Source organism: Drechmeria coniospora, chromosome 01 (genome assembly GCF_001625195.1).
Source record: "Drechmeria coniospora strain ARSEF 6962 chromosome 01, whole genome shotgun sequence".
NCBI classification, from domain to species: domain Eukaryota; kingdom Fungi; phylum Ascomycota; class Sordariomycetes; order Hypocreales; family Ophiocordycipitaceae; genus Drechmeria; species Drechmeria coniospora.
The window spans coordinates 9,780,264-9,806,817 of record NC_054389.1 but is presented as its reverse complement, the minus strand read 5'-3'; the positions used below and the strand labels follow the sequence as shown (position 1 = coordinate 9,806,817).

Genomic DNA, 26,554 nt, shown 5'->3' with positions numbered 1-26,554 from the left:
GCGACATGCTGCCATTCCCACTAAAATGTTGCAGTCGCCGAGGGCACAGGGAGGTCAAGGCCGTGGAGGGCCGCGTCATCATTGATGCAAGGTGTATAGGCTCCGAACAGCGCAGGAAAGTGCCAGGGAAGAAAAAGGGCAAGAGGGCAGGAGCAAAGGGGAAATGTGGAAGTTGCACCTTCTGTACATGGATATGAACTAAAAATAACAATTCACGCGGAAGTTGCGACCTACCAGGTGATTGCCACTCCTCAAACACTCGCCACGTCGTAGATGTTGCATCTTACCGATCATATGAAGCTTTCAGGTCATGAATCTGGCACGGCCGCGTTACCCCGGACGCCGAATATGGAGACGACATTATGACTTCTTCCTGACTTCTTTCTGCCCTACAGGGAGAACGGACCAGACACTGCCGTCCATGACGATCCATTACGAGCACATTCCGCTGCGAGTACCCATGACAATCCATCAAGAGTTCGTCAATATTCCGCAGAATCAAGTATTGCCAATCAATCCAATTATCGAACTGTCATTCAATCAAGGCCTCCCAATTGAATTGTCCACGGAACGTCGACCGATCCGGTACCCGGCCAGGCCGCGTCGGCCCTTCCGTCCCAGCATCGATCCATGTTCGTACTCGTTCAGCTGGCCAGCCATCAAGCATCCGTCCCAACGCCAAGCTGCCAAAACAAAATTGAACCATGAAAAAGGTATCCGGGAAGCGCCATGTGCGGCCTCACCGGCGTAACAGACCACAACACCAGCCTCCGATCTAGCAACCCCCTGCCTGCCACAAGCCGGTACGTACATGCATGGCTGATTATGGTGAGTCCTCATGTCGATGCAACAAACAAAACAAAAAAAAGACACATGAACCATCCGGCCGATGCGTTGGAGGCGGACAAAAAAGGGAAGAAGTCGTGCCTCGTCGGAACGTTGCGTAAATCAGCGTGACGAAACAGTGCGCCACAGTCCCCTTGCCAGCTTCTCTCCGGATTCGCCATCCTCAGACGAGATGGATGCTTCGCTTGCCATTTCACATCGGCGGTTCGATGTGGCCAGCGTCATGGCTGAGAAATCTTCGCTGGCCGTTGACAGGCCATGAATTTTCGGGCCGCTCTCTAGCTCGGCGCCGCACCCGGCTCCTCCTTTGGTTGGGGAGGCTCAAGGCCGGCGTTTTGGGCGACCCGCTTCCACGTCTCCAGCTCTCGGTAGAGACGCTCACATTCCGCCTTGAGCTTGTCGTTTGAGGCGCTGAGCTCGGTGATGGCCTGCTCCGTAAGCAGCTTCTCCAGAGTCCACTTCTCAATGTTCTGCTGCTCGTTCTCCTTCAGCTGCTGGATGAAGCTCACAGCACGCTGCAAGATCGACCCCTTGTTCTTCTCGCATCCCGGCACGATTTTAGCGAGTTCGTTGATGCCCTCGTTGATCGTCTCACGTCGCCGTCGCTCCACTGTCAGGCAGGTTACATCATCAGCTCATGTGCTTCTTCACTCCCCGTTCGACTGTCCTCACCTTCTTTGTGGTTGTCTTTTCGCATCTTATGCCACTCTTCGGATCCGACGCTAGGCTTCGCGGCTGGCGTGCCGGTCGAGCTGACGAACCGGTGGCCCTGCGCTTGCACCCCGTTGGGTCCGGGGGCCGGAGGCGGCTGTTGCTGGTTCGGGGGCGCGTCGGCCGTTTCCGACAGCATGCCATCCGGCACCGCCATGTCCGGATTGAATGTGTTGTCATGATCATGACCATGGCCATGCTCGTGCTCATGCTCGTGTTCGTGCTCATGCTCATGCTCATGATGCTCGGTTTCCGCCACCACCTGGGCGGCGAACTGCTCCTCGGTGGACGGTGGCACGTGAAGTGTTGGGTACATGCCAAGCGCTGCCTGAGCCGTGGTCGTCGCGCTGGACGTGTCTGTCGGCTCGGAGTGGTCGGCGGCGGCGGCCCGTTGCAGTGCATTGAAGTCGGCGACATTCACGCCACTTACAGCCGCAGCCTGCGTCGCTTCAATGGCGCTCTCGATGAAGGCGGCCGTGTCAACGGTCATGGCGGCCGGAGGGGCAGTCCGCTTCGCACGAAGCGCGTCCGGGCTGTCCTCGTTTCGCTTCCGCTTCTGCCCCGGCGACCCAGTGAGACTGGAGAGGTCGGGCTGCTCGATGGCAACAGACTCAGACATGGTTTCTGAAGAGATGAACGGGTTGTCACCGTTGCCGTTGAGTTTGCTACCAATTCAAGGTTCGGGCGCCAAGTCGTGGGGACCGATTGTTCAGCTTGGTCAGGGAGCTGACGGGAGACGCGCGGCCAGTAGGTTGCGAATGTGCTGCTACGGAAGCTAGAGACAACGTCCGTTAGTTTCGAAGCAGCCCGCCGCAAGAGGACACGGGCTATACACGGCCCATGCCGGCCACGCTCTGGCCATGCGAGAGGTCGCTGGACGTCATCATGGTAGCCATGGCGGGCCTCCGCTACAGGCATGATGAAACGAGGGCAGCAAGAAGGCTGCCGCCGCCAGGAGCTGCCGCATCTTTGTTCTCGGCCCGGCAGAAGCAGGGGAAGCACTCGCTTGACGCTGAACAGACGAGACGGCCGGAGGTGAAAGGGGGAGGGCGGCACGGCAGCGTCATTCATGATGAATGCAGTCCCAACTGGGGACTGAAGCAGCCAGGCAGTCATGGTCGCGAAGTCGTGACGCGTTCATCGAATGATGCGCGCGCACACGAGACGATACGATGGCTGCCTTGGGCGCGAAGTGCAGTGATGGATGCATCTTGACGAAGAGATTGCACACGCAGGGCGTGCATCGCGAGAGCATCTGCTTGCGGCGTCGTCGGGGGACGGATGCCGCCGTCGTTGGCGTTGGCGCTGCCATTGCCATTGCCGTTTGAGATATTTTTTTGCACCATGTCGCAGAATGCATGACGCGCCGTCGGCAGAGTCAAAAAGGACGGCGACGGCGGTAGGGCGCATCGTGAAGTGGTACGGAGGGTAAGGAGTTGCATAGACCAGACGTACCTCGCAGATCATGTGCTCGCCAGATCACGGGTTCACGCTCTCACGTGTTTTCTGCGTGATCTATCTCGTGATATCGCGCCGAGCGGGCGTCAAGTGTAAGCTGCAAGACCCGCAACGAGACGACTGCGTCCTCGGGAAGGGGGGACGAGGGAAGTAAAAAAGCTGGTAAAATGCAGGAAAATTATCAAGGCCGCGCCGGCAGAGGGACCGGTGCGGTATCTTTATGCCAACCCAGCCGATGAGCTGCCGTTGTCGCCGACGAGCTGAGAGGCGAGACGGACTGAGGCGTTTGGGGGGGTGGGTGGTAGGCGGCGGCAGTTCACGGTCACGGGGTGAGGGAAGAGGTGGAACACGTGCAGAGCGGAAAACGCTGGGTGATAAATCAGGAGGGAGGGGAGGGGAGGAAGGGACGAGGAGGCGGGGTGGGCCTCGCTCTCCATGCGTCAAAGCTCCTGCCTGAGGCTTCGGAGGGGCGCTGACCAATGAGAGGCGGAGTTTTGACGCTGTGGATCCGTGCGTCACCAGGCCGCAAGCCGCTGGCGAGGGGAGGGAAGGCGTCGCGGTGATGCGGATTTCTCTGCGGATTATCTGCGCACCCACGACCCACACCAAGTCATGTCGCTCGTTGCCTGCTGTACCACTAATACTGTGCTTGCAGCATGTCTGTACTGTACTTACAAGGGACGCCGTAGTTTGGCATGCAAGTACTTAAGTAAGTACTTACTTAGTTGTACTTAAGTAGCTGTCCACGTATTTTTTGGTACGGAGTTACAGTCATGCACTTACTCCGGACAAGTCCACCTACTTAAGTCTTTACATTAGGCACTTACTCCGTACATGTACTTGTACTCCGTAGATCACGCAGGTACTTAGTACAGCACAACTACAGGTGAGAAGTGAATAACTCCTCATCAATCCGTGCTCGGCGCTCGTCCTTTTCCACACCATCGGTTCTCGATAGCAATCATCCTCCGGCTCCTCCATCCATTTGCGTACCCAGCCCTTGGTAGACTGCACCGCCTTTCTGCCCCATCCTCTCTCTTCTCCTCTCCCCAAAACGACGCTTGCGAAGCTGGTGACCAAAAGCTGCATCTATCTCATGACGGTCGATGCCATGGCCCGATTCAACATTCCGGCTGGCACCTTCGTGTCCAACGAACGGGAAGGGTGACGTCGGCTCTGTTGCATGCTGCCAAAGGCTCACCCTCCATCTCGCCTTGCAGCATCCGCCCAGGTTGAAGGATACAAGTACTCGGGCAACAGCAACCCCGTCCAAGAACCCAGTCAGGCTCAGTCCCGTCCAGTTCAGTCACCCCAGTCTGGCTGGTGCCGAGAAACTCCGGTGCACTTTCCCGTAGGTGAATGTGTGCATGTACATGGGTGCAGCCAAGACGAGCCTTGAATGGCATCTCTTTTCTTGAGGGATGTGTGGGGACTGTGTTTCGCATGCAGATGCATGCACGCAAGCACACAAGACGCGCCATCGACTCACGGACTTGCACCCAGTTATCCGTCACCTGATGGTTAGCAGAGCCAGTGCCGCTCATCAGTCAATCTCTCGACGAACTGGTCGCTTCTTGCCGTCTCTTCTGCCCCTTGCCGCTGAAGCAAGCGATCTCCTTGTCAAGTTTGTGGACGCCGAGGACATGGAGAGTGCAGTTAGCGTTGGCACACCATTACTGAGAAACGCCTTGAGCTTGCAACAGAAACGAGATGTAGAACATGCATGTAAGCTTCATCCACCTATTCACTCACACGCACAGATACCCCAACCGTTAATTTAAAAAAAAAATCGGCGACATCACGGAGGGCGAGTTGGTCGAGGCCTCGTCACTTACACCCTTGTGCACGACGCAGCAGCTGCGAATGCCCGACGGCACGGCCCGCTGGGTGCAAGGACGAACCTTTGAAGATGCAGGACTCCGTATCAGCCGCTGGAAATTGATGAGCGATGAATGATCTTGACTCCCACCCGGTGCATATCCCCACCTCGTGCACCCTATTTGCTTTGCATTTTCTTCCCGAGGTGGTGGCCTTGCATGGAAGCCATCTCGAACGGGTTTTGAGTACGACTTGTCGATTGCCAACTGTGCACACGTCAGCTGCCCGAGTTCCGTGATTGCCCACCGCCTTGGGGGACTCCATAATTATATGCATGTATGCCTATCGCCTGTATACGAGATACAGCGATAGCACGACCTCGTATTGCCGAGCGAGGTGAGACAGTTGGCCAGCTGCCACCCAGCAAGTGTCGGGCCGCAAAAGCTAGCAGTGCTTGCTGTGCTGTGCGCCTGTTCTAGCACTTCACCTCCTGACGGATGAGGCACAGATGGAAGTACTGGGTCGAAATCGTCGCGCTTATTGTACAAGAGGAATATAATAATTGTACGTGTGTACGCACAACTCAAGTGCTTGCACAGAAACTGCCGTGCACTTAATTTAGGATCGCTTGGAGGCACTGGCAAAGTATCAAGTATTTGCGTTGGTGCACGCCCGGCTGCCCTGCCCTACATCCCTAGCCTCTTCCATTTACTTCACAGTGCTTGCGTCCTGCCGCAGATGACCTCTCCTACGAGAGACACCCGGAAGGAGCCTTTGTCTTTCACTCCTTCGTCGCCTTCCTACCCTCAAATGTGGCAGGGAAGGCGCGCACCAGGAGCGGCAGTTTCCTACCTGCCTCGGTACGTGTTGCATGTACTTACTGCAGTCGTCGGCAGTTGAGCACTGTAGTGCCGACGCTGCCCAGTACCTGTCTAGCCGGGCATGCATGTGGCGGCGTTATGTAATCGCCCCGAGTGGCGGCCGAATGCGTGGTGACAACCTGGTGACCACCAAACGCTCCAAACTCCCTCCGCCGGCCTTCTCCCCTCATCCTCGCGAAACGACGTCCTGCCATTCTCAACTTCTGCCCATCTGCTGATCTGTTGTCTTCCCACCTGCCCATCCTAAGATATGCCGCACATTACCCGTCTCCCTCCCCTGTCGTCGTAGCCCCTCGCCGTCGTTACAGCATCACCATGGCCGACCATGAGCTCGCCAGGATTCGTCACAGCGAGCACCTTCTCCTCGTACGTTGTCATGCACCCCTAGCCTGGCCACTCGCATCCCCTTCAGTCGATCATGGCTAACGACCCTCGTCGGCAGGACCAACCGCTCCTTCGTCTTCCCAACGAACTCCTCCGTAAAAACTTCCGGTCCGCCCACTTCACCATCGAGAAAGATACGACGGCGCTCAAGTCGCTGCTGAAGGAGTCGGCCACGGCTGCCGTCTCCGGCCGCGCCTCGCAGCAGGATGTTCTCAAGAACATTGACGCCATGATCTCTCGCATGCGTGGCGTCAAGCGAAAGCTGACGGCCTACGCCGACGAGGAATCCCGCCTGCACCTTCAGACGGCCGCGCGGATCGCCCACCTCGACGAGCTCTACTCGATCGAGTCCGTCGACGACGTCAAGTACGAGGCCTGGAGCCGCAAAAGGCTCGACCGGCTTCTCGCCGACTACCTTCTGCGTCGTGGATTTAACGAAACGGCGACCGAGCTGGCGGCGGAGAAGCGGCTGCAGAATCTGGTCGACGTCGACACCTTCGTGAGCATGAGCCACATCCGCGAAGCCCTGCTCGCCGGTAGCGTCACTGAGGCCCTCGCCTGGTGCACCGAGAATAAGAAGGAACTTCGCAAGATGGAGGTCCGTTGCCGCCCCGCACGTATCCGTCGTCCTGCATTTCGCTGACGGGCACAAACATTCACCTCCACAGAGCAAGCTCGAATTCATGCTCCGATTCCAACAGTACATCGAGCTCATCCGCGCCCAGTCTTGGCCCAAGGTCATGGAAGCCATCGCGCACGCCAAGAAGCACATCGTCCCGTACTCGTCGACGTATCCTGTCGAGGTCAACCAAGCCTGCGGCATCCTTGCCTTCCCCCCGAGCTGCTCGCCGGGCTCGATGGCCTATCCTGAACTCTACCAACCCTCCCGCTGGCACGATCTCGCCGACCTCTTCACCACCGCTCACAACAACCTCCTCTCCCTCCCCTCGGCCCCACTTCTCCACATTGCATTGTCCTCGGGCCTCTCGGCCCTGAAAACCCCCGCCTGCCATTCGGCCGCCTCGCACCAGGGCGAAGGCGAGGGGGCCTCGATGCTCGGCCACGGCGTCTGCCCCATCTGCTCTACCGAGCTCAACGAGTTGGCAAGAGATATTCCCTACGCCCACCACACAAAGAGCCATGTCGAGTATGATCTCAGGCTTTTGCCCAACGGCAAGGTGTACGGAAAGCAGCGACTCGAGGACCACGCCAAGAAGTCGGGCCTGTCGGAAAGTCAAGTCAAGGATCCGCGTACGGGCGACGTATTTTCCGCCGACGTGCTTAAGAAGGTGTACATTACCTGAGGTCCCTGTTGTGGACTGCAGGCATCGCAACCTCACTCAGGCCTCCAGACAGATTGCACGTCTCCGAGTGCGCTAGCGAATCCATGCTGCGTCGACGAAATGTGCGTGGCTTGTCCTGTGCCTGGATATCGATTGATGGCAGTACTGTTTGGAGTCTTGGAGTTTCAGAAGACGGATCTGGCATCGTCCTTCTGCCCCTTTTGCATTGCACTTTACTTTATTATTATCATAACGCAAGCGAAGACCGTCAGCCATCCCCCCCGTCCTCGCATACAAGCCTCGGGCGGGAGGACGTATATTTTACGCACCAGTTTCCGCAACAGACTGCGTCGCATTGAATCACCCCTTCCCAGTATCTCTTTCACAGAGAGGTAGGGCGGAGGTTTGATAGCGATGATACAATGCAGGACTCTCCCTTCCCAAGGTTGTCCAAGTGTGTGGTGCGTCACCAATGGCTGACCCAGCTGTGCAAACACGAGGGCTCTGGAAGGAGTGTTCCCTGGAATGACGAGTAACGATACAAATACAATTGATTCTGGCCAACAGTCCCAATTAACGCTGTCCGGGGAAGCCAAACTTGTAGCCCCGCACAGAGCACTGTTGGCGAGGGGAACGGATGATGACATGAAAGCAAGCGCAACCCCTTTCCTGACATTTCGTCACCCGACCGACCCCGTGCGCCGCATATCAGCCGACAAAGGTGCGTCGAGCAACAAGCACAAAAGGTAGGGTCCTAGGGTAGGGGTTGAGGGTGGCGGGAATTGGCAAACGCTACATCACAAAATGCCCGAGACCACCGCTATCGAGTGCGCATCCATCCTCCATCCGGGGTGCCCCCAAATTGCCCAAATCACACAACGCCAATGAGTAGCACTTTCGTCCCGAGCACGAACCACGGTCCTGGAGATGGAAGGTTGTAGGGAGAGGGAGATGGGAAGGTGGGAGGCGGAAGGATTCGGCAAGACTGTCGGTCTCTCAAGGGGCTGGCAAATGGCATGACCCAGCAGTGCCCTATCTGCTGTTGCCCCCAAAGGCGAAGCTGCCGAAGACGCCGCCGCCGCCGCCAGGCGTCATGGGACCCATGCTGGACAAGCCATTGGTGTTGTGGCTCTGCGCAGCCGGCGTGGTGGCGAGGCCGACGGTGCCAGTGTTGGGGGTGCTCGGCGCGCCGCCGTTGGACTGTTGGTCGTTGCCGCTCCCGGCGGCGGCCATCATGGAGGATGTGACGAGGCCCATCTCGGGAATGCCGAGGCCCCAGACCTTGCCGACGTGCTCGTCAGGGATGTCGCCGTTGAAGATCTTGTCGCGCATCTGGAAGAAGACCTTGCCGGTCAGGAGAGAGTCGGATCCGGCCTGGTGTGCGGCCCCGATGCGCTTCACCTTGAGCGTTTCCGCGATATTTTCGAGGCCGGACTTGTGCTCAAACTTTTGCAGGATCTCGGTGCTGTTCGGGTCGTTGGGAGTGAGGAGGCCAGAGTTGTGGAGGCGAATGGCGTGCTTCATGAGGTGCTTGACATCGTAGGTTGTAGGGAAGTACAGCTTCATCTTATGGTCAAAGTCGACCTCGTCGTTCGGCAGAGGCGTGCATATGAGCAGCTTGGTGAGGTAACCGAAGTCGTAACCGCCGTGGAATGATATCCACTTGATGTTGTCGAAGCAGACGAGGCCGGAGGGAATCAGCAGCGCGGCAAAGTCGTGGGGTTCAATGCCATCCCGCTCAAGGACGTTGAAGTCGATGCCGGCTTGCTGAAGCGATTCGATGGATTTTTCGTTGTACATGTCGTTCTTGAGGGAAAACTTGAAGTTGAACTGCCATGAGTAAGGGAACGGTCCCGGAGTGGCGGTCCGCCTTGCCGACATGGCCGCCTGGTCATTCGACGCCGGCCGGGCGGGAGGTGTCTCCCCATCCTCGTTAAACAGCGTTATGCCAATCTGGATGACCTTGAGCATGTCTACATTGGTGCGGAGACATTGGTAGTGATAATCGCTCTTGCCCCGGAATGATCCCATCGGTCTTGATACGACTCCTGGGAATTCGGTGTCCTGGTTGGACGGTTAACGGTGACAAAGGTTCTCCTCCGCACTCGAGTGCAAGCAAGAAGCTTACCATAGCGATGTAAGAGTACTTCTCCACCATGTCCCGCAGCACAGCCATCTCATCGTGGAGATTGTGCTTCCACACCTCTCGTATCCTCCCCTTGTTGGTCTGCGGCCTCATCGTAGTATGGTCCATGAGGACGTTGTGCTGCACCTGCCCTCCGTGCTGCTGCGGCTGCTGCAGCGCGGCAGCTGGACCGTGAGCAAACCCCATCCGCGCGTTCTGGCTGCCGAATCCCGAGTCGGGGAAGCCTGCGGCACCGCCGTTGAGGCCTGAGCCGGCGCCAAAGGCATTGCCGTTAGCAGCAAAGGGGTTCATTTGCGCGTTGGCACCGAGGTACTGGTTGCCGGCCATCGGCCCGCCCTGCGGTTGGCCGTGGGAAGGGAAGGCAGGCTGGTGAAAGGGGCCTCCGACGCCGGGCCCGGCGGTGAAGCCGCGTATCTGCGGCGGCATCTGCGGTGCCTTTGTTTCCGAATGGCTCGGTCGATTGGTATCGGGGGAAGCGATTCGGCCCAAGACTGGCCGGGGGGTAGGGCAGGACAGTGGACGACGTTGACGGGAGCTCGGGGATGACGGTCTCTAACGCGTCGAAGGTGGGTTGCGTTTACTGTGACGACTGGACCGTTTGTTCATTGAGATACTCGTGGCCGAGAGGACTGGCAATGGGATAGATGACAGATCCAGGGATCGCCCGCCGGCTGGCCCAGCGGCGGTGTTGGTCGAAGGTTGGATGGAGGGACGATATCGAGATGAAGTCAATGCACTAACTGCTGGTCCTATGAAGTAAGTATAAACACGCGTGACTGGGGCTCGGTGCTCGAGGTCGTCGTCGCCAGGGGTCGTATCGGGAAGGGGAAGCAGATCGGCAACTGGGCTGGGGTGGAGTAGAGATGGCAAGGTTTGAAGTGGAAGCTTGCATGCATGCGTGCGATGTGGAGGATGTCCAAATCCAAAGGTGGTGTCTGCTGGTCGTCTGGACTGAGGACTGTAGGTGGTCCGTGCACAGCAAGGCGGCCGGTGCTGGGCAACTTTGTTCCGTCGCGGCAGGCGTACTGTGCATGTAATACTCAGCACTGTACGAGGAATACTTCCTGTGGTAGTACGTACTTGTACTGAGTTAGTACTGGTGTAGTACTATACGTACCGTATTCCGTACAGTCTACGACTTCTTCACGTACGTTACTCCGTGCGCATAACTACAGAGTATAACTGGTACTCGTAGGTGCAAAGCAACACTGTAGTAGTATTGCATCTGTACACTGTACAAGCAAGTACAGCACACTGACGAGAGTACCCACCCATCGTTCTCGAATCAGCAGCACCGCAATTCAATTCAAATCCAACACGGCCAAATTCAACCCATTCTTTGCTCGGCTCGTTCAACAGCTTCCGTGTCCATTGAGCCCTCCCCCCAAGGCCACCGACGCCAAACTGGTCATCATGTTTGCCACAAGGTACGGAGGCGAACGAACGAGACTCCCATGACGAGCGACTCCCTTGCCAGCCTAGGTCTCTACGGGATTGACGATGGCTGACGATGATTCAACGAAGCAGAGTATTGCGAGCGGCCCGCGGGCCCAAGGCCAGCATCACCGGCTTCAACATGCGGGCGTTCAAAGAGGCCGCCGGCCAGCCGCGATATGACCCCTGGGAGCAAGCGTTGGTCGCCCCTCCCTTTTGATGCCCCCCCCCCACCGCTGCCCCAATGCCGAGTCCCTCGTACGAACTCGGCAGTCGAGGGAGATGCATGGCGAGGTTTGTGAGCTGACGAGATATGCAGGGAGGCGTGGCGATACACGGGCACCTTTAGCCGATGGAAACGATTCAACAGCACCCTTCCCGGCCTCGGCATTGCCTCGGTCGCCTTCGCAGGATACTGCGCGTACGAGCACTTTTTTATGGAGGACGAGCACCACCACGGCGAGGAGCACCACTGAGTTTGGCCCGAGGTTGTTCATGTCGTCGATGATTGTGTACATATACCACGCGAGGGTTGAGCGAGAATTAGACTCTTTTTTTGTCCTTCTACGGCTCGCACGGGAGCGAACCCTTGGCCTGACTGCAAGCGCCCGTCTCGTGCGTCTTTCACGGATGCGCCGAGGCGGCGATGGATGCTATGCTTCACCGGCGTACTGCGTCGGCCTGTCGACCCATTCTGACAAGGTCTCGGCGTAGCAAGAAGAGGGATAACGGCCGACAAGCTCTTGGTCGTCGGAGGCAAACGAGTCCTGTACAGCGGGCAGGGATTGCGCGGTCGGGCACACACAGTCTCGTGAAAGCCAGGTCGGCGGTTCATTTATCAGCAATTAGATTACATCTATGGACTATGTGTCGAAGCAATCCACGCTCATCGCTCAGCCGTTAGTGGAAATATCGAGCCAGCCATCTATTCCATCCGGCTCGATGGTGGCACAAGGTGATATCATCGCCGTCGTCATCAGTCATTATAACCCGGAGTCGCCGCGCCGCCGGTACGGACTTGTTTGCCTCAAAGGCCGACGCCGTTGACGGCATCCAAGGCTTCCTCCACCACCGACTCCAGCTCGGTGACTCTCTGCTTCAGAATCCTATTCTCGACTCGCAGAACGCCGACGGTGTCCCACGCGACGCTGGCATCCTGGCCATGGCAGTTGCCGCAGCTCGCGCGGCCACCTTCATAGTCGGACCGTCTGGGCTCGCCAGGCTTGCGCTTGAACAGCTTTTGGAAGGCCGAGATGGGCGGCTGTGCCTGCTTCGACGGTTCGCACGGGCTCGGCGTCGACCGTTCGGTGGGCAAGGGCGGAAGCGGCGGCGTGTTGTCGACGAAGCCGACATCCGAGACGCTGGCTTCGACGGTGGGGCTGCGGGATCTGGAGAAGACGCTCCCTCCCTCGATGCTATCCTCGTCCATGTCGGAGCTCAAATCCGACTTGGTCGTGTCGCTGCTCCTCCTCCTATCGCTTCGCCGCCGGTCGTCGTCGACGCCGAGGTCCTCGGACACCGACATGGTGGACGACATGGTGGACGGCACGGCGGCCTCGAGGGTGGACGGCAGGGCCGACGACGGCTCGTCCCTCTCCCTCGCCGCTTGCTCCTCCATGCGAAGCTTCTTGATGGCACGAAGCTCCTCGGTGAGGGCCTGCATGGCCGCTTCGTTCTCCGTCGCCGTTTGGGCCATGCGCTCGAGCTGCATCTTCAAGTGTTGGTTGCGCGTCTCGGCCTCAAACTTGTCCTCGTACTGGACCTCCCGCTCGGCCTTGAACTCCCGGACCTGCTCCTGATAGACGGACTGGAACTGGTGCAGCAGGGAGACGGCGCTCGATTGAAAGTTCCGAAAGGCCGCCGGCGAGAGGGCGTCATCCTCGACGGCGGGGCCCGACGGGAAGAGGGCGGCTTCGATGTCGAGGTGGAGAAGATGGTCGCCATCTCGACGCTTGGAGACGGGGGATGCCAACCCCTTCAGGGCCGACATGGAGGATGTGATGAATGAGAATCGGGAGGCCGCTGCAGCGGTCGAGATCTTGAGAGGTGTTCGTTTTGCACGAGAAGTCGGCGAGGGGTGCGTCGAGGTGGTGGAGGTTGCGTCGGTGTGCCCGGAAGGGCCGGCGTCGTTAGGCTGGCCGCCACGTCGCATAGTGGTATATCGGGCTCCGTCCCGTCGTTGGCGGTCCTCCTCCGACAGGACGAGCAGCCCGGCGTTGCTTTCGTCGATGAACGACATGCCGGCGATGTCGCACTCGCTTTCTTCCTCCTCTTGGCCGCACTTTATGGGTTGGCCGAGCGGCAGTGGAGGCTCAAGATGGGTTGGGGGAACACCGAGGTCGCGCAGAGGGGGGGGCGACGAGTCGGCTCCGGCATCATGCACCAGCGCTTGGGCATCGGATGTGCCATCGTCTTCACATCGATCCATGCATGGCCCGGCGGGCAGGGAAGCCGAGCCGACTGCGGACATGACGGATGGTTCGAGGAGGGCTGTGGGACGGTTCATGCGCGGTCGGTTCATGCGTTCCGTCGTCGCTCGTTTCACAATCGTCGGTTCGCCGCCAGCCAGCAGCTAGCGATCGCGCGAGCCAGGCGTGCCGCGGCGAGGGAGAGGGAGAGGGAGGAAAAGGAAGGATGCGATGAAGACTGGAGGCGTATCGTTGACGAGAGAGAGAGAGCACGACGGCGGATAATGACACGGGGTCGACAGATGTGAGAGAGTCTGGGCTGGCACGGGCAGGCAGGGGAAGGCAAGCAGGCAGGCAGGCAGGCAGGCAGGGCAGCACCAAGTGACTTGGTCGTGCGTCCACTCGACAAGTATAGGCTACCTGCTATACTATTGCATGCGTAGCAGAAGCATGCCTGCTCCATACCTTGGATAGCAAGGAGGACGGAGCGACGGCAATGCGGGAAGGGCTGTCAACTGCTGAGACAATCTACCGACGACGACCGCCGTCGCCCTGGGGAGAGCGCTGGAGGCAGTAGGTTGTCGGTGCGGTGCACGGTGCATCGTCCGCGGGACCCTGGTTGGTTGCCGAGGGCAGAGCCGATGGGACGAGACTTGTTCCGTCCACCGTCGGCATGACAGAAGCAGCAAAGGAAGAGGATGCCGGTGGAGAAGCATGTCTCACATGGCAGCGACTCTGCTGACACGAGTGACACCTCTCCGCTTCACGAGCTCGCAGGGCGCCATCCGCAGGAATGTTCGCCGTCGACGGCGTCGCCGAGAACGGGGCCATGTCTCGTTCATGACGTGCAGGGCGTGCGTGAGAGGAGCAGAGACCGAGGGCAAGGAAGAGTACACCTTCGGACCTCGTCAGCCTTGCCTGCCGTCAAGAAGGCTGGCGAGCGTCTCGGTGAGCAAGCACGGCGGTTGATGGTTTGATGGTGACGACACCGGCGGATGCTAGGCAGATTGATAGTGCCTCGGTGCCTACCAATGGCTACGGACGAAGATGAAGTTGCGCACACCAACTTGCAGCGGCCACGTAGTCCGTAGCGGACGAGCGATGGCCCGTCAGTTAGGAGGGCTCCTTCCCAGCTACCGACGAAGGAAGTTGTACTCGGCGCCTGCCCGTCCATGTGGCAGGCGCGGCTCCATGAGGGGATAAAAACAGCGGGGCATCGAACTGCCGCTGGTATTCGGATACGCGCCGTACCTGTACTTGCTTGCGCACGGCGCGCTGCCCTGGATGCCATGTACAAGTACATGGAGGAGCGCTCTGGCGTCTGCAACAACCGCTCAAGCAGTCCCGGCTCCACAGCCATCCCCTTGCATTTTATTGACCAGTCACTTACTAGTAGTATCCGTACGTACATCTATTATAGTCTAGTACGTACTAAGGACTACTTGGATGTAGTCGGCGGTGCAGCTTGCTTTACTCAAGTACAGTATTACTGTACAACTACTTACCTGCAAGTGGCTCCTCGGTGCAATGCACTCGCACGTACTCCGTAGTTGTATAGTACAATCCTGTGCTCGTGTGCTACCACAGGTGCAGTATACTGAGCACGAACGACAGGGTATATAGGTGCGCAGCTGGGTCTTTGTTCACCAGTACATGGATTGAGCGAAAATCCTTCCCAGGAGAACGTTGCGTAGAGATGTCTGCAACCCCGCAGGTAGCATCTCTGGCGATGGTAACGCCGTGGTGTACTCCGTACTTACTGCAAGTACTTTCTTGTCTGTACAGCACCTGTAGTCCTGTACGCCCTGTGCCCCATTCTGTTCGTCAATGGCCGATTCTACAGTATTACTTGGTAATTAGTTCATGGGAAAGGAACCTACTACGCTTACTCGTACGCTTATTCGTACTAGCCGTTGTTGGCGGTTAAGGAACCTCGTCCACAAATGACGTGGTCTCTCCTCCTAATCCACACCTGGATTGTCGTTCATTGTGCCGTGCCGGCGCCATGTACAGTAAGTACATGTACTTGCAGTTAAGTGTGCATGTGAGTACAGGTGCTTCGTACTCCGTACAGGTACCCACCCACCTGTGCATTCGTGGCCAATTGGCGAGGGAGAGGGAGGTGCACGCAAACGCCACTGTCACCGCCTCTATTGGGTGCCATGGAAACCACCAGCTGCAAGTGCAGCTGCCTAGCTCTAGGTCGTGCTTCGGTTCTGCAGTTCCTAGAAATAGGTCTTTGGGTGGCTCGGCTCTACTAGAATGTAAGTAGGTAATTATTACTTGCACAAGTGTCAATCGCTCAAGTGCCCCGGCCCCCCCTTCTTTACGGTAGGAAGCGTAGGTATTTATACTTACATCTACTTTTGGCCCCCAATCGTACTGAGCACAAAGGTACCTAAGAGGAGTATTGTACGGAGTACTCCGTACAGCAGGTAGTACAACGTACTACCCATTGTACTTGTAGGAACTTGTACTTAAGTTTCAAGGAATGCTCGGCACTCTGCTCTGTATAGGTACCTAAGTATGTACAGTGTTCAATTATTAGATGTACTTACCTCACGGAGTACTCCGTACAGAGTACACTTACGGAAACTCGGTAATAATACCGAGTACAAATTTAGGGCATTATTACTCTACAAGGCATATTACTTACTCGGTGCTCCCAGGAACCTATTCACATGCAAGTACGGAGTACTTCTAGTCGACACCACGTAACGTCGTTGGCAGCCATTGTACCGGGGGAATGGACGACGACGCTCCGGCCCTCGAGGTCGATATCCAACTTGTTCATGCTTCGACTTGAAGTTTCTCATTCGTCACTTCTGCCGACAGCCCGACGACCCTCGTAGTCAAACGCACTCATCACCATACTTTCTGCATCCAGCACAGTGAATCGTATCAATGACGTGGGACATCAGCTGGAAAATAGGCCCCCACACCTTGCTCGTCGCCCATTTCAAACATCATCGTCTGTATCTATGCGTAATACAGTTTCATCTTCATGCAATGTGCAATGGATGGCTGTGCCGGTATTGCCAGATGGAGCTGTCCCCTATGAGATCGGTTTTCTGCGCCGTGCTGCGTGACGACTGCCGCCTACAGGATTGACCATGATCGGGGGGCAACTACCACCAACACCCGCCAACACGAGGAGGGGAAAGAGCAGCCTCATCCTCTGTCAAATCGGCATTCTCCCATCCCCTTCGCGCCGAGTCGCCATCTTCCTCCACTTCTGCTTTTCCATCAATCATCATTCTTCTTTGCTCACATCAACGCACATCACGCATCATTACACCCTTCACCGCCACCGCCTCAGGGCCGAGCTGCACGTGAACGGCGACGACGATGCCACCATCAAGGTTCCCCCAGTCATAGCCACCAAGCCAGCCACTCGCTAGCCACGTAACCTCCCCTCCCTCGTGACTGTGTCGTCCTGCGAGCGACGCCCGTCTAGACAAGCAGAGCACACGAGCAGAATGCAGCAGCGGAGGGTGCCCTTGGCCGTGTCTCCTGCGCAGACGACTCGCCGTCGCATCACTGTCAAGGTGATGCTCGCCATGCTCATCACCACTTACGCCACCCTTCATCTCATTCTCTTCGCCGCCTCGGCTGATGCTTGGAACAAGGCGCGACACGAGAGTTGCGAGGTGGCTGGTCTCAACTGCAGCTTTACCCTCATGGCCCACCATGGTATCGTGGCCTTTGTTGCCCTCGTCTGCTTCGTCACAACCGCCGTCATGGCCGTCGGTGCCTTGCCCCGAGCAAACGAGTTGCCTCTCAATCCGTTATATTTCTTCCGCGCCGTGCTCTTCACAATCTTCCTGCTACTTCCCGTCGTCTGCATCGGATGGTCCAACTTGAGGCCGGTGGTGGATTTCTCCTTTTCAACCGATGGCCAACATGCTGGCGACGAGATTCCCCTCGCCGAGAGACGGCCCCTGTCCGGAATCGGCGGTGCTTTCTTTCTCGGCGTACACGAGATGCGTTCCGCCAATGTCATGGCTCACATCACACTGTAAGTGGCACAAGCGAACCGCCCAACGTCCAGAGAATGGTATTTTGAGAACAAGACTAGTATTTTTGCCGCACTCGTCGCCGGCGTCGCCGCGGCCCTGGCACCTCCTTCGGTCGTCTGCCTCGACGACCCCCGAGACACTCCTGCTTGCTGAGGGATGCGTAGCGTCGCACGTTGCCATGGGCAGAACGGGCCGTCATCGTGGCCATCTGCTACGCCGTAGTGCGAGGCAGGTCGAGAGCTGGACGCCGCTCCTCGCATCCCACTGCTGGTGCCGGTGGAAGGTCGGAAAGCCAAGTCTGCTGTACGTGGTCCGCCACCATGGATTGACGAATACGTGCTTGGTGTAGAAAACAGAGCTGGGGGAAATGCAATGCGTGCAGAGTTCGCGGCCGGCTGGTAGATGCAGGGAGTGGGCGACCGGTAGTTGTATTGGTTTCTCGGATCATGATCGCGCGGAAGGAGAGCAGCATCGATGGTAACTAACCCGTGCACCTGCACCCGACCCGTTTTGGAAATGCATTCGTTGGACCTTGGTCGCTCATCCATCATGATGAAACACAGTCTATTGAACCGGAAACTCCCACCGACCATGAATGAGGATATGAGGAAGAAGACGAAGAATGATGACGATGATGATATAATAATAGTGAAATGTTGCATGCATTAACCGTCATGGAGCACATGTCGTTCGTCCCCCTAGCAAGTCTAGGGGGGGGGGAGGGGCAGGCGATGGAAAGACAGGCGATGGAAGGGAAAAGACACGATGCGCCTCGGTCGTCAGATACTACACATGCCGTGCCGTATCCGCACATGGCGTCTGGGCCTCGCGGCGGCACTGGGCAACCATGCTGGCCTACCATTCACATCGCACGGCCGGCGTGCGCGAACCGTCCTCAGCTCAGCGAGACCGAGGGGAAGTAGCGAGGGCCGGAAAAGCCGCGGGCTATGATAGATTGGATGTCGATATTGCTCGTCGTGTCGAATCGCGAGCTCCACATCTTGAGCAGGATGAAGCGTCCCGAGACCGGAGGGTCGAATCGAATGGTGCACTTGCTCTTCTTCGTCTCGATGAAGAAGCGGGCGTGCGGGACCAGCAGCTCGCCGCCGACGGCGCGAACCGCCTCCTGGGTGGCGCTGGCGTGAGCGTCCCACGCCTCGGCGAGCGAGATGCCGAGCCGGTCGCGGTCGCCGCCGTGGTGCGGCGTGGGGCCGTGCCGCGGAGACGCGTCGAGGAACTCTTCGGACCCGAACGGGTTGTAGGCACCCTCGGAGTCGGAGTCGGCCGTCTCGAAGGGCAGGGACCCGATGCGGTCGGGAGGCCGGCGGTACATGTGAGGCACGTCGCCGTCGTCCTCTTCGTCGTCGCTGCACTCGGTGGCGACGTGGAAGTCGGGCAGGTTGCGCGAGAACTCGTGCGGCATGTGGGGCATGAGGTCCTCGGTGCCGTCGTCGCGATACAGGAACGATCTCCTGGCCCTCGTGCTGATGGTGCCATCGTCGTGATGGCGGATCGAGATGGTTTGGCGGTCATACGGATGCAGGCCGTCGTCGAACTCGTGGCAGGGGCAGTCCCTGGTGGGTGGTAGGTATTGGATCTGGTATTGCGCCGTCCGGCTGAGCACGTCGTCTTGGTTCATGGCGACAAACACCATGCCTTCTCGCACGCTGCTGCCTCGGTCAGCGCCGTCGATGCCGCCACCGAAGCCGGGGGGGGCTCGGGAATGAGAAGGACACATACGGGTGGGAATAGTTCATGGAGCAGGGAGCTTTGATGACAAGCTCCCGCAGGGTGAAGATGGTGGCGCCCTGGTGGCGGAGAACAATGTTGCAGCGGTTGCCCTTGGTGCAGTAGACCGAGTTGTCGTTCCTCAGTATGTTCTCGGCCGCAAAGGACGATTCGTTGGAGAACATGCCTCCGTCGCAGCTCACAATCTCCATGTGCAGCTGTCCCGGCTCGACCTGGCCGTACCTGCCGTAGCGAAACCCCCTGGCGCTCGAGGCGAGCCGGTTGGCATCTATCTTCCGCCGTTTGCTCCTTCGGTTATCCTCGGGGAAGTCGCGCCGTCGAGGGGGCGGCGGCGTGAAGGAGGTGCGCATCAGCGGGGACGTGAGGCTGATGCGGTTGGTCACATGGAGCAGCGAATGAAGCTGGGCGTTGGCGTCGTCGAGGGAATCGTCCAGTTCTTGGAAGCCGGTGCGTTCGTGGAAGCTGGTGCGTTGGACATCGGCATCCCGCGACCGAGGTCGGCCGTGTCGGGAGGAGCCGAGCCAGGAGGACTGCTCCATCGACTGGTCGAGGTCGTCGAGGCTCGGTGCCTGTTCGTCGAGCCTGCGGATGCGCTCGGCGCGGCGGGCCGTCGTGGACCAGGTTCGCGCCGTAGGGTGGTTCGGGGACGTCCCCTGCATGGCGGGGGGGGAGTAGACGTTCCGGAGCTGGGAGATTCTGGGGGCGGGAAGAGGGGGGAAATCGTCTGGCGGTTGACGAGAACGACGGTGGTTGGAGCCCGAGCCCGAGCCCGAGCCCGAGCTCGACCTGGAGGCCATGTCCCGCAGTGGCCGACGGCGGCAATGTGGCAGCTCGCAGCGGCAAGTCGGCACCGTCCTCGTCTTGGCGAGGGTGCTTGTCGTGCTTGTCGTGAAGCGACGCCCGAGGCAGGCCGAACGAAGCGGGTCGCACGGGTACCGACCGTCTGCAGTGACGGCGACGCCGAAGCGGACGTTGTCGAGGATTCGCCTCGATTCGCACCAGGTCGCCGGTGCGTAGTCGGACCAAGACGGGCGGTGGAGGATGGGGGGGTATCCGTCGAAGCGGCACCGCGACGAACGGAAGGCTCGAGAGGGGTGAAGCTGGGACCTGGAGCGCCTCGTAAGTAGGTGCGAAGCCAGACGAGAGTAGGTGTGACCAACGGGTCAAGAAAGACGGTTCTCAGCTCGCCGAGCACCAGGATGCTTCATTATCATCGGGCAACGCCACGGTGGAGGGTCGGCCGGTTAGGGTGGCCGTTGACGAGGTCAGCTGCGGCGAGATGGCCAGGCGGTACCAGCAGACAGGCGGCACACCAGGAGCAGCGCGTAAATGAGGGTGACGAGTCGGTGTGCGGCCGATGTCTCGGAAAGGCTCGGGACGACGACGGAGAGGCCACTGGCCGACGTTCGCTTCGATTCGCTCAACAGGCTAGCTTGTTGAGCCTCATCCGTCGGGTCGACAGGGGGGGGTCGGGGTACGGAATACTAGATGGAGGATGGAGGAGGACGGAGGCGGGAGGATGGAGGATGGAGGATGGAGGACGGAGGATGCAGGATGAAGGGGAGAGGGAAAAAGAAGGTTTGGGGTGCGAATGAATCCAGGTGGGCGGACGGTGGCCGTTGGGATGGGATGGAGCCTCGACGCGCTGGTGGCGTCGAGCGTCAGCAGGTGCTGCTTCACTGCTGACGGCTGGCTGGCTGCAGGCAGAGAGCCCGACTTCAGGTCGTTTTGGTTCCGTTTGTTATTCCTCACTTGCTGAAACTGGACCTGACTCCACCAGACCAGCGAGTCCACCTCCACCTGGCTACCCTCCTCGTTGATACTAACCAAAGATGCAAGTACTTGCCACTTCTACTAATATTTGCAACTACTTACCTACTAAGTAATAGATGGTCGCACTGCGTACTCCGTAAAAGTACAAGTTACTTACAGTATACCTAGTACTAGGTGCGCCCCAAAGTAAGTACACCGGCAGTGCCTGTACACGTACGGAGTACGGAGAACTAAGTACGTGTTGAACGAAGTACTCTCTTTTAACTTCAGTAATAGTTTAATAGGAAGTACACTGATGGTGTAGTTGTACTTACGGAGTACTATTCTTGCATTTATTCCCCCGCAGCAGTCAGTGTTCGTGTCTTGCCGGTGCTGCGTGGCGAACAAACGCTTCAATGATTGCGACAAGCGACCTGATTGAAATGCTGTTCAGCCTCTACGCTAGTGATTAGTACAGAGAGCACAAGGCATGACGAAAAGTAGCAAGCGAGAACCATGTCCTCGCAAGCTGCCTGGGTACGAGCATCATGAGCGACGCGGCAGTCATTTCGTTACAGCCAGCATTGGCCCCCAAGTAAATATTGAGGTATCCCCTTTTGTTCTTGTTCCGCGAGGTGCACGAGATCTCTGCGAGTTTTAGGTCCCTTTGGCTCGCTGCAAGCGGTTGCATGCTGTGCGGTTGGTACCACTGCGCTGCTGAAAGCGGCAATAGGCGGCTGTCCAAGTATACATCTACAACCAGATACGGCTAGTACCATCCAACGTAAACCTGGTTGTGCCATTGACAACGCCGACTCTTTGCTGGAATGGCCGAATTTTTGTCCGTAGTTGTATTCCAAATTTCCAACAAAACCGAGCGCCCTCGCTGAATTAATTCTTCCCCGTACGGAGTACATGTAATAGCTGAACATTTTTGAGGAAATGAACTCTTCGTGCATTTCTCTCACAAGTACAGGCAAGTACTTCTCCTATATCACGCTACTTGTACAACTGCATGTGCAGTATGCTTACGAAGCAACTATACCCCATGTGGTATCATTGTACTCCGTATGCACCACTCCTTTGCAGCAAGGATACCGCCAATATTTCTCTGGCACAATATTGAACAATCCAGGCATCGTCTTACCGTGGGGGCTCGGTGTGCAGGGAAGCTGCTGCTTGCTCGTCGCGCACACTTCGCGGCCGCTAACCTGTGGTGGCGGCGGCTGGCGGCGGGACGTGCGGGGCGGTTTCATCGGACTATTAACAACTAACGCATGTAATTACATGTACTGTACTCCGTACTCCGTACACCTACAGTACCTAGTACTTACTAGGTACCAAGGAGTAGGTACGTACAGTAATACCTGTCCAGTAATGACTGCACCGTAATAGTTGCACTGCACCAAGTTACGGGACCTGAACAGTTCGCCTACGGTTACAAGTACCTGCGCAAGACGGTCCAGCAGGCAATACCTGGAATTTCTCCGCACAGAATACTACTTAATACTGATACTCCGTACTTGCAGCGATATAGCGCATGCCTTATTCGTGTGCTCCAAGAGAACTGGCATGTTGCACAAACGTGCCAATATACAGCTACTATGTACACCTACTTGACAATAATGACTTTGTGCTTCAATGCGTGTGTTCGAGCTCATCGAAGCGCAACAAGCTCACTTGCCATACAGCCCGCAGGGGTTTGCATCGACGCTCGTATCCGTCGTCTTCCGTGACCTTTTTAGACTCCATGATCGACCCATTGAATGTCATCTTCCGCAGTTCAAGACATACATCCACACTTGCCTATTTATTGGGCTAATTTGGGAGGCCTGCATCAATGCTGACATGTGTAAATGCCCGGAAGGAGCCAGGCGGTGTCGAGAGACATTTTCACGTTGGCAACATTCATCTCCACATGTTCACTCCCGGCCGCCATCAACTTAGATACAAATCCATTCATATAAGCGTGGCACGCGCCACCTGAAATTATGCAGGAGGAATAGTCGCGTGATGGCCTCATATAGCATATCTCCTGACATTCGAGATACTCTGTATGTCAATGAAAACACTCACTGCCGTGCTCGGGACATCATGATGGATACCCTTTCCATAACTGGAAGCGGAATGCCGCAGGCATCCAGTCGTGATGACGCCGGTACACGTGCAAGAATATCTCGGCGCAGGTTTGTGTGGTGCCGAATATAATGGACAAGTAACAGACAGTCGATGGTTCTGAGACGATCGAATGTTTGGGTTGCCTGCCAGGAGGGGATTCACGTTGTCGGTGGCAACTGCCAACGACAAACATGGCCAACGTTGCACCTCGAGCAGAGCTGGCGACCAAGTATTAGGAGTGAGTGATTAGGTGCATGAGAAACGAATCGAGGATGCTGTATCGGCCATATAGAAAATTCGCCATGTGCACCTAGTAGGCGTAGGCCTTTGCTTCCCCATCCGCCCCCCCCCCCTCCCCTCCCCTGGATACCACAGTGCGCCTTACGTCAGCGCCCCGACATCGCAGTAATTACTTGGCCAGCAGAATTGTTCGTTCACAGATATAGACAGGAAGTAGCATTCTTTCGCGGTTCAGCGAACATGACGCCTACTGGTGCGTAATAAGTGCATGCACAACTGATATTACTTGTACTTGTACTTTGTCGCGCTCACCGGTGCAAGCACATGAACGTGTGCAACTTACTTACTTACAGTACTTACAGTACTTACAGCTGCAAGTACAGTACATGTACTCCGTACAGTGCACAAGTCCCTAGTAAGTACAGTCAGTCTACAGTACTGTACGCAGTTCTTGAGGGTACATGTACATCAAGTACAGAGTACGGCCCTCCGCAGATCCTATGCGTCAACTCGTCATCACCAGCTCCATCGCAAGCTGAGCCGCCACCGTGCTTTCCCACACGCGTCGTCATACCATCTCCCTCAACAGCAGCATGGCCTCGCATCCTCCACCTGCCGCTGCCGTGTCCGCAGGTAGGCCTCCCCCTTCACCCACACAGGCTGCAGCCTGCTTAACTTCACAGCTCAAGCGACCATCCGCCAGCATGTGCGCTCTAACTCTCGCTGCAGACGAAATAGCCCAGTATGACCGCCAGATTCGTCTCTGGGGCTTGGCTGCCCAGGCCAAGATTCAAGACGCCAGCATCCTCCTCATCAACATGCGCGCCCTCGCCAACGAGGTAGCCAAAAACCTCGTCCTCGCCGGCGTCGGCTCCATCACCCTGCTCGACGGTGCTCTCGTCGCCGAGACGGACCTCGCCGCCCAGTTCCTCCTCTCCGAGCCCGACAATCCCGTCGGCCAGAAGCGCGCCGAGATCGCCGGCGACGCCCTTCGAAAGCTCAACCCCCGCGTTCGAGTCCACGTCGACGCCGAGGCCGTCACCGCCAAGGGCCCCAGCTACTTTGCCGCCTTTGACGTCGTCATCGCCACCGACCTTGACCCCGACACCTTCAACATCATCAACACGGCGACGCGCATCAACGGCAAGTCCTTCTACGCCGCCGGCACCCACGGCCTTTACGGCTTCATCTTCAGCGACCTCATCGAGCACGAGTACGTCATCGAGCGCGACCTCGGCAACGTCGCCACCGAGCTCAAGCAGGAGACCCCCACCCGCTCCGTCATCCGCGTCCAGACGAGAAAGGACGGGGCCCGGACGATCGAGTCCGTCACCAAGCGCGAGCTCTATTCCACCTGGTTCCTCGCCAGCGACCTCGCCGCCCTGCCCGACGAGTATACCAAGTCGAAACGGCGGCTGCGGGGCGTCACCCCCGCTCTCCCCTGCCTCCGTGCCCTCTGGGTCTTCATGCAGCGAAAGGCCGGCGCCCTGCCCTCCAACCGCGACGATCTCAAGCTCTTCACCCAAATCGCCACGCAGAAGCACAAGGCCCTCGGCCTGCCGAGCGAGTCGCTGCGGCCAGAGTTCCTCCGCAGCTTCCTGCAGAACCTGGGCGGCGAATTTGCACCCGTCGCCGCCATCCTCGGCGGCCAGCTCGCCCAGGATGTCATCAACGTCCTGGGTCAGACGCAGCAGCCCATCCAGAACATGGTCGTCTTCAACGGCGACACCATGGAGGCCCCCATGTACGCCCTCCACCCCGACGGAGTCCTCGGCGCCAGTCAGCTGTCGCTAGGAGGTGGTGGGACCGGCCTTGTCCCCAACGGCGCCGATGCCACCGTCGACGGCCCGGCCGCTGCATCCGGCATCCCTGGCCTCGGAGCGCCCGTGGGGCTGGGTGTTTGACGCGCTGAGGCCTTGCGTGGATGTCCATGTCCATCACTTCCCTGCCGCGCGGGAGAAGCGGACGGCGCACAGGGGGATCAGCCCGCACCTGGCGGGCGACTGCAGGCGCGCAGGCGCTTTGAATTCAGGCATAACCGAGAACGTGCACGTGCATGGGACGACCGATGGATAGCGAGTACATCGGCTGGCATGAAATGACGCCATCATGAATCGGGCACAGAATTCTTGATGAAGTCTATATTAGGTGTTGCTCGATGAGTATGAAATTCGGAAAGTACTTTTTTGCCATGCAACTCTCTGTCCGCTTAAGCCGCAACGCCTCTCCTGCTCGCAGGCGATTGCTTTGTCTGTATGCCAACAGATCGCAAGCTTGTATCCAAGGAGGCCCGCTCCCTGACCGCTAGAGTCCGAGTGTGAACACATCGTTTCCGTCCTATCCTTGCGCCAGCAGTCTCGTCGTTGCTCTGTACATAAGTATATTCAAACACCAACCTCTCCATTTTCCTCATCTTTTCCATTCCTCTTCTTTTTATCGGCACTGGTATGATCCAACACAATCCGGTTGAGCTGACGTACGGTGAATGAGCGACGCTGAGAGGCTTTGCAAAGCCCAAGGGCCTGACGCAGAGAACTACGCGTGTCGCAGATGCATGAATAGTGGCCATCATTGAGAACGATGTGTCTTTCGGTTGATGGGTAGTTGACTCGATGTCAAGGGCGGAAACCAAGCTGTATCGTTGGGCCGTCCACATTTGATTTTTGGATTGGTCATGTGAAGCCAAACACATGGTAGAAAATTCTTGTCACTGAGCAAGACCGACATAGAGGAAGACGATGAAGTTAAAATGCGAATCGTCAGTATACACCGAGTGATCCAGTACTACTCCTTGCCCTTGCGAGTGCGAAGACGCCTTTTGAGGGGGCGGTCCAACTCGGGTTCAGAAGCGGCAACGGTAATGCAATTCGTGCGGTGACTTGTTAGGCCTGGGAAGACGACGACCATGTCAGACGGAACGGAAGCATTCGAATCGGGCACGATCCTGTTCGTGCCATCTTTCCCTACACGTGATTCGTCATCGTTTTCACCAACCGTCGGTGCTCTGGGGGGAGCCAAGGCCAGTGACCGAGTCCCGACAAGGCGGATGCGAGGTCGCGGAGTCTGAGTTGGTGCGAAACCTGCTTCGACGGCGCCGATTGGACGTCGTAAAACTGCAGAGCAAGCGGTATCGATGGCACCAAACCCAAGCATGGCAAGGCTTCCAAGCTCGGGCGACAGTCCGAATTCCGAACCAGGGGCGGCCGCCGCCATCCTTGCGCCAGGCCGTGGGTGCGGCTTCATCTCGCGGAGGGCGGGAAGACCAGGCATCGACCGAGACAGGTTCATCTTCGTCGCGTGGGTGTAT

At 57.7% G+C, this 26,554-nt stretch overlaps 9 protein-coding genes across 9 annotated transcripts; 4 read left to right on the top strand and 5 right to left on the bottom strand.

Moving 5' to 3' along the window:
* Positions 1-1,124: 1,124 nt before the first annotated feature.
* On the bottom strand, positions 1,125-2,903 carry DCS_02596 (putative CBF1-centromere binding factor 1; the record flags this gene model as incomplete). Its single annotated transcript, XM_040799923.1, has 3 exons — positions 1,125-1,456; positions 1,519-2,222; positions 2,719-2,903. 3 exons carry the CDS (start codon positions 2,901-2,903, stop codon positions 1,125-1,127), a joined length of 1,221 nt encoding a protein of 406 aa, XP_040660806.1.
* Positions 2,904-6,029: 3,126 nt separating this feature from the next.
* DCS_02595 (negative regulation of gluconeogenesis) lies at positions 6,030-7,402 on the top strand (the record flags this gene model as incomplete). Its single annotated transcript, XM_040799922.1, has 3 exons — positions 6,030-6,080; positions 6,157-6,696; positions 6,767-7,402. 3 exons carry the CDS (start codon positions 6,030-6,032, stop codon positions 7,400-7,402), a joined length of 1,227 nt encoding a protein of 408 aa, XP_040660805.1.
* Positions 7,403-8,413: 1,011 nt separating this feature from the next.
* DCS_02594 (CCR4-NOT transcription complex subunit 7) lies at positions 8,414-9,953 on the bottom strand (the record flags this gene model as incomplete). Its single annotated transcript, XM_040799921.1, has 2 exons — positions 8,414-9,445; positions 9,510-9,953. 2 exons carry the CDS (start codon positions 9,951-9,953, stop codon positions 8,414-8,416), a joined length of 1,476 nt encoding a protein of 491 aa, XP_040660804.1.
* Positions 9,954-10,940: 987 nt separating this feature from the next.
* DCS_02593 (nadh-ubiquinone oxidoreductase b12) lies at positions 10,941-11,437 on the top strand (the record flags this gene model as incomplete). The annotated part of the gene is made up of 3 exons (XM_040799920.1): positions 10,941-10,954; positions 11,055-11,159; positions 11,281-11,437. The coding sequence occupies 3 exons, from the start codon at positions 10,941-10,943 to the stop codon at positions 11,435-11,437; spliced, it is 276 nt and encodes a 91-aa protein (XP_040660803.1).
* A 551-nt stretch (positions 11,438-11,988) lies between these two features.
* Positions 11,989-13,482, bottom strand: DCS_02592 (uncharacterized protein; the record flags this gene model as incomplete). Its single annotated transcript, XM_040799919.1, has 1 exon — positions 11,989-13,482. One exon carries the CDS (start codon positions 13,480-13,482, stop codon positions 11,989-11,991), a length of 1,494 nt encoding a protein of 497 aa, XP_040660802.1.
* A 3,366-nt stretch (positions 13,483-16,848) lies between these two features.
* Positions 16,849-17,541, top strand: DCS_02591 (uncharacterized protein; the record flags this gene model as incomplete). The annotated part of the gene is made up of 2 exons (XM_040799918.1): positions 16,849-17,387; positions 17,448-17,541. 2 exons carry the CDS (start codon positions 16,849-16,851, stop codon positions 17,539-17,541), a joined length of 633 nt encoding a protein of 210 aa, XP_040660801.1.
* Positions 17,542-18,283: 742 nt separating this feature from the next.
* On the bottom strand, positions 18,284-21,580 carry DCS_02590 (uncharacterized protein; the record flags this gene model as incomplete). The annotated part of the gene is made up of 5 exons (XM_040799917.1): positions 18,284-19,058; positions 19,129-20,244; positions 20,780-20,959; positions 21,068-21,115; positions 21,447-21,580. 5 exons carry the CDS (start codon positions 21,578-21,580, stop codon positions 18,284-18,286), a joined length of 2,253 nt encoding a protein of 750 aa, XP_040660800.1.
* A 2,260-nt stretch (positions 21,581-23,840) lies between these two features.
* DCS_02589 (Molybdenum cofactor biosynthesis, MoeB) lies at positions 23,841-25,151 on the top strand (the record flags this gene model as incomplete). The annotated part of the gene is made up of 1 exon (XM_040799916.1): positions 23,841-25,151. One exon carries the CDS (start codon positions 23,841-23,843, stop codon positions 25,149-25,151), a length of 1,311 nt encoding a protein of 436 aa, XP_040660799.1.
* An 880-nt stretch (positions 25,152-26,031) lies between these two features.
* DCS_02588 (uncharacterized protein) lies at positions 26,032-26,535 on the bottom strand (the record flags this gene model as incomplete). Its single annotated transcript, XM_040799915.1, has 1 exon — positions 26,032-26,535. The coding sequence occupies one exon, from the start codon at positions 26,533-26,535 to the stop codon at positions 26,032-26,034; it is 504 nt and encodes a 167-aa protein (XP_040660798.1).
* Between the last annotated feature and the right edge of the window lie 19 nt (positions 26,536-26,554).